Source organism: Malaclemys terrapin, chromosome 5 (genome assembly GCF_027887155.1).
Source record: "Malaclemys terrapin pileata isolate rMalTer1 chromosome 5, rMalTer1.hap1, whole genome shotgun sequence".
Taxonomy (NCBI): domain Eukaryota; kingdom Metazoa; phylum Chordata; order Testudines; family Emydidae; genus Malaclemys; species Malaclemys terrapin.
Genome location: NC_071509.1, coordinates 128,801,478 through 128,814,288, shown reverse-complemented (window position 1 = coordinate 128,814,288; position 12,811 = coordinate 128,801,478). Strand labels below are relative to the sequence as shown.

Genomic DNA, 12,811 nt, shown 5'->3' with positions numbered 1-12,811 from the left:
TTTCTTGGGGAGGAACTGCTTCCCCTAACACCCTGACCACCTTTGAAAAGGAATAATTGATTTCTCGGCCACTCCCCTCACCTGGCTAATAGTTCCACGTCAGAGTTGTTAGCAGGGAACTGCCATAGGGTGCACAGTCTTTCGATAGCTTCTGGGGACCAAATTCGGAGGTGACATAAGTGGCGCAGAAGGTGCCTATTGGTCAATTGGCAGAGCTAAGAGTAAGTTGGTCTATTTACTTCAATTATCTCCACTGGCTCATACCAACCAATGTGCAACTTATATCGTCACTTATGCCACCTCTGGATTTGTCCTTGTGAAGTCCTTTCTGGGGTTGGGAGAGAGTAAGAAGCTCACAAAACCTTTACAAGTCCACCTTCGAGTAAGGACAACCCCTCAGGATACGAAAAGGCCTCTGAGACCATAAAGTCCAGCTTGACTACACAGGTCTATCTAGGCTCCATGCCATGAATACACCAGAGCCAGGCTCTGACCCATAATACACAAATATCCCATAATGAAATATGATGACCCTTAAAGAATTCCAAATGCAAATGCAAACACAAACCTCTCTCTACAGCAAGTTTACTCAAAATAATACTCTCCAATTTATCTTAAAACTCTGCAGAAACTAAAAGTCCTGGTCAAAACAGACACACATTTTAAGGCAGGTTTAATGTAGGACTCAAGTAGACTGTGGCATGCAGCTTCCAAAGAGATACTATAACGTTATGGTAATCGGCTGCATCAGAAGAAATGATCCATCCAGCTAAATACAATTTTTATATGTGCAAATATAACTGGTAAATGTAATCATCTGACATTTCAAATTTATTTTAAAATGAATCATCTTGCTAACTTTCTCTGCCTCTCATGTTTCAATAAGAGATTGAAGGGGGGGGAGAGGGGGGCGGCAAACAGTGATGTATATTGCTGGCAGAAAACTGTGATTAGTCTGACTCAAAATCATGGGGTTTCTCTTATATAGATACACATATAGCCCAATATTACTAACACTAGCTACCCTACTATCAGTTTTTAAGCAGAAATCTTTATAAATACCAAAGGGGATTTCTGCTCAAAAACTGATGGCACAATCTTCTGACTAATTATTACTCAGAGTTTGCTTCCTGTAACACCTACAATTTGCTATGTGATGAACAGGTGCAAAAGGAGGTAAAGTCCCTGCCCCAGGGAGCATATACTCGAAAAAGTGTTTCAGTGGAGCTGCTCATAGCAGTAAGCTATGTTACTTTAACAATAAATATGATTTATTTGCTAGGATAGTTGGTTACAAATAATGTTATCATGAAAAAAATACATTAGCAGCCATATTGGTATTAATTCTGTAGCTTGTATCATGGATTCTGGTTCTATGCAATTTGCATGCGCATTACCTTTTATTATAAAAAAAATCACTTTTTAAAAAGGGTGAAAGTATCTCATATTCTAGGACATATTGTACCATTGTTTTTAAGAATTCCCCAGTAAAAGTAAGGGTATCATCAAGCCCACGAATAGTATTTTTTATTTATTTTACATGCATTTTTATGCCTTGATCCTGCAAACATTATGCATATGGTTGCTCAATCATAAGCACATGAGTAAACCCATCGAGTTCAATGGAACTATTCACATACTTAGAGTTATTCATGAGCATAAGAAGTGTTTGCTCGCTCAGAAGCAAAATGAGTATCTAATCAAGGTCACTTGGAGCATTTGAAAACAAACAATTTTATTTTGCCCTTTTTTTTTTTTTTTTTAAACTTAGAACAGTTTAGACCCTGTTTAGCCATATTGCAAACCTGTGCTGAGTTTCTTGTCAGATGCAATAAAGAACCCCCACAAAACAGGAGTTTCACAACAGAGACAATGGCAGACAAACCTCCTCTACAATGATGCTACGAGGCGTCACTGGTACAGTATACAAACTCGGCTCTGCTGTGTGGCTGAGAGTGTGGAGATGTGGTCTGAGGGTTAACAAACTCAATTAAAGCCAAGATGCTCTTCTGACAGTTAACTGGTTTATGGAGCAACCCCAAAAGTATTGTGGTTCTTTACTTCTTTTTCTTTAAAAAAAGAAGTATGAATGCATGGTAATGCATCATTTATAAATTACCTTGTTAGCGCACAAAACAAAACAGGGCTTTGAAAAATAACCCAACTCCTGCTGCGGACTCTAGCCTGTTTGATGGAACCCCATCAAAAGAGTTCATGGCTTAATGAAGGCTGTTTACGTGGGGACTTCGATCTGTACCTGCTGTCCCCTGTCACTCCCTGGAAACTTGGCGGCAGATGTTGCTGCGTTAAGTTGTCTCTGAAGTGGCTCTCTGTCCTCGTCTCCCCACCACAACAGAGTCAAACTATATTAGATCTCTTTATTTGTGCCTGAGGCATGTTTGGGAGCGCAGCTGTGTCCACCCCCTTTACCTTTAGTGTTTCAGCCCCCCAGGCGGCAAATGTGAGACCAAAACTGTTCTGCCACTCTTAACTACATCTGCTGACAATCCAGCAGCCTCACTGCAGGCTGGTGAGGACCTGTGTCTGTGCTCTAAACAGATGTCGGCGACAACCTGCTAGCTCACACCTGGACAAGCTTCCCTAACCTTGTGGATTGCCAGCTGAAAAATTTATGACTCTAAGGAGTTCCATCCACAAATCAAAGCCTCTTGACTCGACTGTGTGCGGCCCTCAAACTGGGCCACCCTCAGCATTAGCTGGCTTGTAGGAAAGACCAGGGGCGTAAAGGGGAGGAGGAGAAAGCTCTCTCTGCTTTGATACTTCATGCCTAAACTTTAATTACTTGATCAAGGACTTGAATTCAGCAGTGAATTCTCCTGCAAATGAGAACTACCAGGTTTTCAAGCAATAAAAGCAATAAAACATTTGTTTGGCCTGCTATTTAGCATGACAGTGCTTCCAGTATGTGTGTGAGAGAGAGTTGGTTTGTTTACTGACATGAACTCACAAGAGGTATAGCAGCAGATCTGCACTGAACAATCTATGAATAAATAAAAGGATTTTTTTTTCTGGGGTATAAAACATGCTGTTAGCCAGACAGAAGTTGTGTTCTTATGTTGCCACGGGTCACACCCTAAGGACAATGACTGTATTTTATGCTTCATCCAGCATTATAAATTCTACCCCTCTCTGAGTCAATTGAAATTCAGCCAGATCTTTTCCCCCCCCTCTCTCTCTCTCTCTTGTAAAACAGACACTGGTCACTGCCTTCTCAGGTTCATATAAAATAGAAGTCTCGTTTCCTGCTGGTTCTAAAATTGTTTGCTTATTTCTATGGCAGCAGTGGTTTACAAAAGTCCCATTTTTACAGCTGCAAAACCACAACCAACTTTGGTAGCAAAATTGCACATAGTTTTCAGCCTGTTCGGGTACTATTTTATCAGTGCCTCTACTCACATATTGCATTTACCTGTCAAACTGTCCGGTTTTGTATATGGCACATATGTTTACCAAGTGGATCTACTATGCCTAACTGGATTTCCAACACACTAACAATAACAATTTAGCAACCACAATAAATCTATTGAAAATGTTAATGTACAAAGCTGTACATTGTTACAAAAAGGATATCCCTTACCTGCTACTCTCTTCTCACATTTTATTCCTTCCACCACCACTCTCTGCCTCCATTCCAGCTAAATCTTGCCATTTTTTCCTTTAGAATAGTTCCAAAATCCATCCTATACCATCCACCCCATGAGCAAAAAAAAAAAAAAAAAAACAACTGGTCCATGCCCTGGCCTTTGAATGCAGCAACCTCTTGCTGCTGACCTTCCTACATTTCACATTGCACCCTTCTAGTGTACCTATATGCTGCTGCCAAAACCATCTTCCGGACCCCATGGTTTCAAATATATCACCTCCAGCATCACCGTCTCCATCAGGTCCTGCACTGGCTCTCAACTTCCTTCTCTACCACATTCATCCTCACGTTCAATGCATTGCAGATCTGTGGCCCTACACCTTGGAGCAGATCCTTGGCTGGTGCAGAAATTACACTAGGTTCATAGTCAACCTTTTCTGGAATGAGTAATTTAAACCGCAAAGTCCCGGCATGAGGACGTCTCAGCTTTATTTCCCCATAAAGTGTCACGCATCCATGCCCCTGTACAATTTTTTTATGTAGAGACGTTTCTAAGGTGCTCGTTGAATTAGAGCAAGTCTTGTCTTTGCCTTGCCTGCACAAAAAGTAAGAGGACATAAGTGTCTCCCCTTTTCTCCCCTGTGAGAATGACCTGCCTTACAAGTGGCAGTGCAGGGAAGAGAGCAACCTTCTTGGGGCTCCTGCTTCCTGTCACATTCAGAGAGGCAGGCAGGGGTAGGGTGTGGGCAGAGCCTTGACGCCATTCCACTCCCACTTTGCGCCAGTCAGTGCACTAAGACAGAACAACGTGGCCAGGGTGACCAGATGTCCCGATTTTATAGGGACAGTCCTGGTATATGGGGCTCTCTCTTATATAGGCACTTATTACCCCCAACCCATCCCAATTTTTCACACTTGCTGTCTGATCATCTGCTGCTGGTTAAGGCCTGGAGCAGATTATTTCCCATGGTCTGCTTCTGGAACAGTACCAATGCACACTACTCCTTACTCAAGGACAGTGATACATCCCCAAAGTACCTGGAGGAACAGTATCTAATAATATCAGTAATAGTACCTACCGATAACAATGCACCCTAAACGGGTTTGTATTAAACAGGCAGGTTGCACATTTGTACTCTGCATCAAGGACATGTATTTAAAAAGTTTTACATAAGTTTCCCCAAAGTCCTACTTTTGCTATATATAAAATCAACTTCTGAATGAGCGTTCTACTAAGTCAGTGAAGCACTGAGGAAGAAAGTTAACAGATAAGCGGTTTTTAATGGTGAACAGCACACTTGTACTGTCAGCTTGTACGGCTGCTTACGTGAGAAAAGGATATTTATTTTCCTGAAAGGAAGAATATTTCTAGAGGATAGCGTTTCCGGGCCAAATTCTGCCCATGTCTGAATGAGTGGGTCCAGAGATTTCAATGGATCAGCAAATCTGCATTTGTGCTAGCAGAGCTCCAAGAGGGGTGTGCTTTGGCCAATAATGGGCAGATTTCGCAAAAAACACTCACAGAGTATCCTCTAACAGGTGCACTGGAGCGAGTTTATTGAGTATAAGGTATTGTTGCATTTAGCTGGAATAACCTGTTCTAAGTCTCCTCCTCGGATTTGTAGCCAATATGGCTCTATGAGATAGTAAATATCTTAAAGATAAGTCACAGATCCCAGCATAAAAGGACATCAGGTGGATTTGTGACACTCTCTTTAAGACATGGAGACCAGAAATCAATCACCCACACAACAAGTTTGGGGAGTGTTGCTCTTGATGGAGTTGCACGATCTCTCCCCACCACTACCTCATTTGAGACAGAAAAAAGACTTACAGCATTCTTCATTTTAATTAACTGCTTCGGGACACCAAGGATCTGTAGCATTTTTTGGCTGGTGATGCATCTTTTTAATGGCACTACTTTTAAATGATTGTTTGTTTCTCTGTTCATCATTGTGTTTTGGCTTTAGAATCAAAGAGTTAAGAACATGAAGACTGTTCCCCTAACCAGTCTACAAAGACACAATATATGAAATACCAAAGCACTTTATTAAGAATATCCTGTCACCTCAGTAGGAGTTTTCTGGAGGGTGCCGTGAGCAGCCCCTGTCATGATCTGACTTCCTGAATTACAAACCTTATCGTTTCCATCCTTAAAATGAAGAAACTAATACTGTAAAGCAATTGTACAACTTGGTTTAGCCAAGAGGAGTCCATTATCAATGTTCATTCTTATTTATACCTAGAGGCTTAATTTAATAAATAAACCAGGAGGTGTTGTGAAATAGAACCAACTCCCTCTCTCCCTCCACCCCACTAAATGCACACACACACAAACCTCATCTCCTTGCTGTGGTCGCATCAAAGACACCCTGTCATACTGCCGTCGCAACAGAGCCCACAGTGCATCAAGTCGACCCTGTAACAATAGAGCAGGTTGATTTTGAGCATTACAGTGTATGTAATTAACAGGGACATATTTAAATCGAGACAGCTGCTGTCCCGTGTTGTCTTCCAGGGAGCTGATTTAGCCACAGACTTTTCTACATGCAGAGTTGTTCAGGTTTAACTGAAAGTATGAGTTTAAACAGGTGTAGTTAAGTGGCTGCAGCAATCTGTGTGGACACTTTTAGTTTAGTTTAAAACCATGATTAGTTCAGTTTAGATGAACCAACTAGGAACAGATTTAAGCTAAACTGAAATAAGCCCCCTTAAACCAAAATAAAATTGTCCACCCAGAATTTGCTTCGGTCTAACGACACTGGTGCAAGTCTGTGTGCAGACAACCCCCTAATAACAGTGAATGACAAGTGCTGCTTAATTGGGACTGTATAAGCATAAATCCTAATTAATGGGAACAAACAGAGCCAGGGACAAATGATTAAGTGGTGGCTCCACAAAGTGTTAAATGAGTGGGAAATTCTAAGGCCTGGTCTACACTAGAAAATTAGGTTGCTATAACTATATCGCTCAGGAGTGCAAAAAATCCCCACCCCTGAGTGATGCAGTTAAACCGACCTAACCCCCAGTGTAGACAGCACTAGATTGATGGGAGAATTCTCCCATCAACATAGCTACTGCCTCTCTGGGAGGTGGATTACCTATGCTGACAGGAGAACTCCCTCCCGTTGGTGTAGGTAGCGTCTTCACTGAAGTGCTACAGCGGCACAGTGCTTTAAATGTAGACAAGCCCTAAGGTATGGGCTTTTCCAATATAAGGGCTTGTCTACATGGGAAGTTATACTGGCGTGAGGTAAGATATGAATTTAAAGCATTATACTGGTATCACTCGCCATATGGAGTGCCTATTTCCAGTTTAGTTTATGTCACTTTGGAAGTAGTTTAAACTAAACCAGAAAAAAATACTATTATTCCAGAATAAGGGCTGGTCTACATTGGGGGGGGGGGCGGGGGGTGGTCGATCTAAGATACGCAACTTCAGCTACGAGAATAGCGTAGCTGAAGTCAACGTATCTTAGATCGACTTACCTCCCGTCCTCATGGTGCGGGATCGATGGCCGCGGCTCCCCCATCGACTCCGCTTCCGCCTCTCGCCCTGGTGGAGTTCCGGAGTCGACGGGGAGTACGTTCGGGGATCGATTTATTGCGTCTAGATGAGACGCGATAAATCGATCCCCAATAGATCGATTGCTACCCGCCGATCCAGCAGGTTGTGAAGATGTAGCCTAAGAGTGCCTACACGGTGAGTTATACCAGTATAAGCATAGCAGCTTAACTATACTGATATAATTTAGCTAAAACAAGCCCTAAGCCTGTGAGCTCATCAATACACAGAGTGGCACTAGTTTAACTAAAGATGGGATTATAAACTGATTTAAGGTAAACCCATGCCACTTCTCTTTGAACGAAAAAACATGATGATCAAACAAAGATAAACTGCTTTTTGTTCATGTATTTTTATGGATTATTTTATTCCGACTTTTTTTCAGTCTTCTTTATTAAACAGCTTTTTACTTAACTGAGAGTGAGGCTAAACAGGCCGTTCACCAGGTCCCTCCAGAGCTATTCCTGCTCTTCAGTGGCCCAATCCTGCAAGGCACTGAACACCCTCAACTCTCATTGCCCAGCTCCTTGGCTGGTTCGAGCCCCAGCTGCATTGTTGACTTCATGGTACCTGAACCCTTCCCATGTCTATTTGCTATTATAAATTATTAATTTTTATTTTTTATTATTATTCACCAGGTTACATGACTGGTCAGAAGATATTTTGCAGGACCGACTAGCCATTTGTATGGTTTATTTCTCTGTTTGCTAACTGCTGCTGACCCATTTAAAAAGTATCTTCTGTTTCAAGTGAAATTACCAGTTTCAAAGATATTCCCCGTTTGAGTACTGGCAATAACTGGAAAGTCAGATGAGTCTTTCAAAATGAAAGAAAGGTTTTAAGTCTGATGCTCAGCAACAAAAATGGCTAGCTATCAACCTGTCTGACTTGCCCATGAATTCTCTCTTACATAATACAGTAGGTTTGGGTACTTCAATTTTTTTTCCTGAAAGGTAATTTTAATAGTGTATTAAAAAGAAACTATTGATTGTTTTGCATTGCATTGTTTTTCTGCCCTTTACATTACTCATGATTCAAATGAATCCAACCCATTATATTTCTTGAGCATTTATGTTTTAAAATATTTAAGTTGTGCAGATTTTACAGAATATGCTTTTCAGTCTATTTAATCCTAGGAGAATGTGGTACTGAAACTAAACATGCGGAGAATCCTTTGGGGCTGTAATTAAGTATAATATCAAAAAAGCACTGAGTGCCAGTGCCACGGGGTTAGCATTGGTGAAAAGTTCTGTTTATTTTACAACCAAAGCATGTTACTATGTAAACCAGAGCATCTCAATTAAATCACCATGTGACCTGGATGCTTTCTGACTGGACATTTGCCTATACACACTTTAATGAAAGATGTCCAAGGACTCCTATCCAGTTTTTCAGAAGAAGCAGCTTACTGTTGGACTGGAGGTGGCCCATACAGTCTCCAAAGGGAAATCTCTTTACTCAATAATATTACTAGCATTAACCATTTATTTTACTTTCTTTATTTTAGTCAGGTTTCTGTACTTGACTCTTGTTCTTGTTGACTCTGTGCCTATATTTATTTTTTACTTTTCTGCGCAAGAATATCTTGGACGCAGCAAATTATTTAGAAAAATTATTACAAGCTGTAAACAAACAGCTTTAGATTTTTAATCAATCAGATGACAGATGAATGGTGAAATAAACAGAGCAAACATCAATAAAAGGGGATGATCTGATACTCTTCTGTTGGTAGTACCTTACTCTAAGAGTTGTCCCATTGATTTACTCATGGTTCAGGCTGCGAGTCTGTCACGGAAGTCATGGATTCCGTGACTTTCTCGGACCTCCGTGAAATTCCACAACTGCAGTAGCCAGTGTGGCTGACCCCAGGCCTGCCCGAGCAACAGCCCCGGGGCCAGCTTTTCAGGAGGCCTCAGAGCCAAGCACCCCGAGGACCGCCCGAGCAGCGGCTGGTGCGGCTGGCCCCGAGGACCGCCCGAGCAGCAGCGACTGGTGGGGTTGGTCCTGGGGCACCCCAGAGCTGCAGCGCCCTGGGGGCCCGCCAGAGCAGTGAGGCCTCAGGGCAGCTAAAATCTGGTCAGGGGTGTATATAGTAAAAGTCACGGACAGGTCACAGGCCCTGAATTTTTGTTTATTGCCCGTGACACGTCCAGGATTTTTACTAAAAATACCCATGACCAGGCCTGCCGACAGGGTGGGAGAAACAGGGCAATTGCCCAGGGGCCCAGGCAATTTAGAAGGGCAGGCCGCAGGACTCCCAGGCATGCGCGCTCTGGGCCCCGCGCTTTGGGGGGCCCCGCAGGCGTTCCCGGAAGTGACGGATTCGGCACTTTCTGCCCCAGGCCCTGGCCCTAGGGCCCAGAATTTCTGTCGACGGGCCTGCCCATGACTAAATCTTAGCCTTACTCATCGTGTAAGGTATAATTCATTGTGAATAAGGTATCAGAATCTGGTGCAGAATAATGAAGTCTAAAATTAAGGGCCACATACTGCCACCCCTACTCCCTCTGAGTTGTCCCTTACTCCAAAAATAGTTCAATTTACTTGAATGGAATTACTTGAGGAGTAAGGTACTACTCGGTATGAGTAAGGGCTGCAAAATCTGGCCTTTAATATAAAGACACAGCAAAGTTACATTCATTTAAAGATTAAAAGATTACCTTAATTGGAGTATACCACTTTTCCTGAGCAGCTTGTGAGGTAGCCTTGGGTTTAGGAGGTTTTGGTTGAAAGGGCTCTTCTGGTTCTTCTGGGAGTTTCACCACAGCATTTTTGGCTTTTTCTAACCTAGCTCCTTCTTCTGTAGATCCCTTATCACCCCAACGAACCTAAATAAAATGAGAATATATGGTATTAATGTGGGCATATGTGTACTAGATAATAGGACTGGGTAAAAAAAGTTAATTTCAATTTTTTTATGGGGAGGAAAAAAAAAAAAAAGGGAAAAAAATTCATGAACATTTTCACTAACATTTCTCGTGATTTGTAACCAGCTCTCCTAGATGTGTCTTGAAACATAACTTGCTAATTCTCAATACTGGAAAACTAAAACAAAATATTAAATGAAGGTTGTACCACAGTGGTGGACAACCTGTGGCCCATCAGGGAAATCCGCTGGCGGGCCGCGAGACAGTTTGTTTGCATTTGCACAGCTGCTTGCAGCTCCCAGTGCCAGTGGTTCGCTATTCCCGGCCAATGGAAGCTGCGGGAAGCTGCGGCCAGCATGTCCCTGCGGCCCACATCACTTCCCGCAGCTCCCATTGGGTGGGAACAGCGAACCGCAACCACTGGGAGCTGCAGGCAGCCATGCAAACGTAAACAAACTGTCTAGCGGCGGGTTGCTCACCACTGTTGTACCATATATCGAAAGAAGGCTGTGCCACTGGAAATTTGGGAAACCTTTCCTTGCTAAAAGGTACAAACCTACTCTAGTTCTAATAACTTGACTTTTCTAGTTCAGATAAATTCGGAGATCTACTTTAAACCTGTCAGTGCAGGACTGGCTATTACCTGTCCTGTACCTCAGACCAGAGTAGTTTTTATGGACAAGAAAGAACTATTTCTTCAACAGTATTTTTTTTAAATGGAAGCTGATTGGAGCTGCTCAGAGGTTTAGAATATTAGAAGTAGTTCTGTGGGAGAGAGATAGCGGGCAGGATGCAGATGAAGTGGCCAAATGCAAATGACATGGTTATCTCCATCGCATAGGACATAATATATATGTGAATATTTCAAATAGAAAGAAAATCTTTATTACTGCTCATGATCAGAAAGGCACATATTTGCATTGTGATATAAAGGTGCACTCAATAAGCTGTAAGGATACAGAACAGAAGAAACACTGGCCCATCAAAGAAAGAAAAATGTCGAGCCAAAGTCTTCTATCACTTACATTAGTGCAACCCCACTGCAGTGAATAAGGTAGTCCAAGCGTACTCTAATAACTCACCTGGTAAAATACAGGCTGCTATTTCTTGGGCAGAGGATTAATTTGAACCTTTCTGCTAGGTTACTTAAGGACTTTAAAAAAAAAAAAAAAAAAGGGAATCTTCTTACTGCAATATTAGACAGGGTCTACTTGGAAATGAAAGCCCAATCAGTCGTACAAATGTTTCTGTATCTTTCAGTACTTTTACAGTGTTTTTTATGAAGTTGTTAAAACGTGTTTTAAACACTGTTAAAACCATTTAGTGTTAGATGGTGTATTCCTTATAGAAGAAATGACCCTCCCCTTCAGCTTAAAATAGCTTCACTAAGAAGAAATTGGAACTTGTGGAGTTTGACAACCCAAATTTGATATGAAAACTTACATCTGTTGTGGGCTGGGCCTGTCAACGCAGCAACAGAAAACTTTCAGGCAATTCTAAAACACAGAGCTGGGAAGAACTGCTCAGAGTTAGCTAACGGTGGCTAAACTGTGCTGGACTAGCATGGAGGAGCAATAGCATTGCCTGGGAAGGCAACTTCTTATCTGACTTTCCTAACAGAGGAAAGGAGTTGGTGGCAAAGAGAGAAATGGACATGGTAGAAAAAAGGAATGCAAAAAAGGGCCCAATGGTGACAGACGATAACCCCCTGGAAGATGGGAAGAACGGGGGGAATGTCTATGGTGATGGAAAGGGATTTGGAGCAAAGGTAAGAAGTTTGTTTGGGAGAGATTAAATTAAAGATGGTGTCAGAACATCTGAGATGTCTGAGACTGGCTGGAGGGGTGGAAATCAAGGCTACAGAAGTAAATTTTAGAGTCATGAGCTGAAAGGTTGTACCTGAAACTACTGAAGTGAATGAAAGTTACCTAATGAGAGAGTATAGAAAGAGAAGAGGAGAGGAAAGGAGAGACACTGTGGGTCACTATAAGATTGTTGCCTTCCTATCTTTTCTTCCCCATCTAAGGAAACAGTAAAGGCACTGCCTACAGGACTGCAAGAGAATCAGGAAAGCACAGAGGAACAAGAGGAAGTGGAAGAAGACTGATTGACCATATGCACTGAAAACAGCACAGAAACTCAGAGGAATAGAACACAGACTTGACTCTATGACATAGCAGAGAGAAGGCTATGGTGAAGGAGGACCTTGGTGAAGGAGGAGGCGGTCAGGACATTGGTGAAGGTAGGTTCAGGAGTGAGTTTTTCGACAAGGATAAAAAATCATGCTTATAAGCAGAAGAAACAAGAGAGAAGTAGAGGATGAAACAAGGAGCAAGGGAGGATAGGAAAGGGGGATAGAGCTGAGAAGATAGACAGAGTTAGAGGCAGTAGCACATTCAGTAGCAAAAAGGAAACACTGGAGTCAGAGATCAGAATGATGGAGAAGAGGGTAAACCAGGCTATGGGAAAACAATGAAGGGGTAGAGCCCTTCCATACAGTATCAACTTTATTTTAGAAAGATTCAGCAGGAAACTGGGCAGAGAAAGAACAGTGGCTAAGAAGAGAAGTGACAGTAAAGAAGAGTCAGTAGGGGCTGATGTCACAGGAGTAAATCAAGTAGGAGAAACAAAGCTTTTTAGAAAGCTCTAGGGTTTCTGTGGGTTTTTTTTTTTTCCCCAATTTTAAATTTTTAAATTAAAAAACTTGCCTATTTTTCCTTAATTTACCCAAGTTTCTAGAAAACTCTGTGTCCACGTTTAATGTCAAGTAAAAAA

The 12,811-nt window shown here is 42.1% G+C and overlaps 1 protein-coding gene across 2 annotated transcripts in view; it reads right to left on the bottom strand.

Annotated features, from left to right (window-relative positions):
- The window catches only part of ANTXR2 (ANTXR cell adhesion molecule 2), a 176,099-nt gene that overhangs the window by 65,604 nt on the left and 97,684 nt on the right, over positions 1 to 12,811 (bottom strand). For both annotated transcript variants that reach the window (XM_054029912.1, XM_054029913.1), the window contains 2 exons: positions 9,830 to 9,997; positions 5,943 to 6,023 (listed from right to left, as the gene is read on the bottom strand). In XM_054029912.1, the coding sequence (XP_053885887.1) occupies positions 5,943 to 6,023; positions 9,830 to 9,997 (249 nt within the window). The remainder of the gene's footprint in view (positions 1 to 5,942; positions 6,024 to 9,829; positions 9,998 to 12,811) is intronic.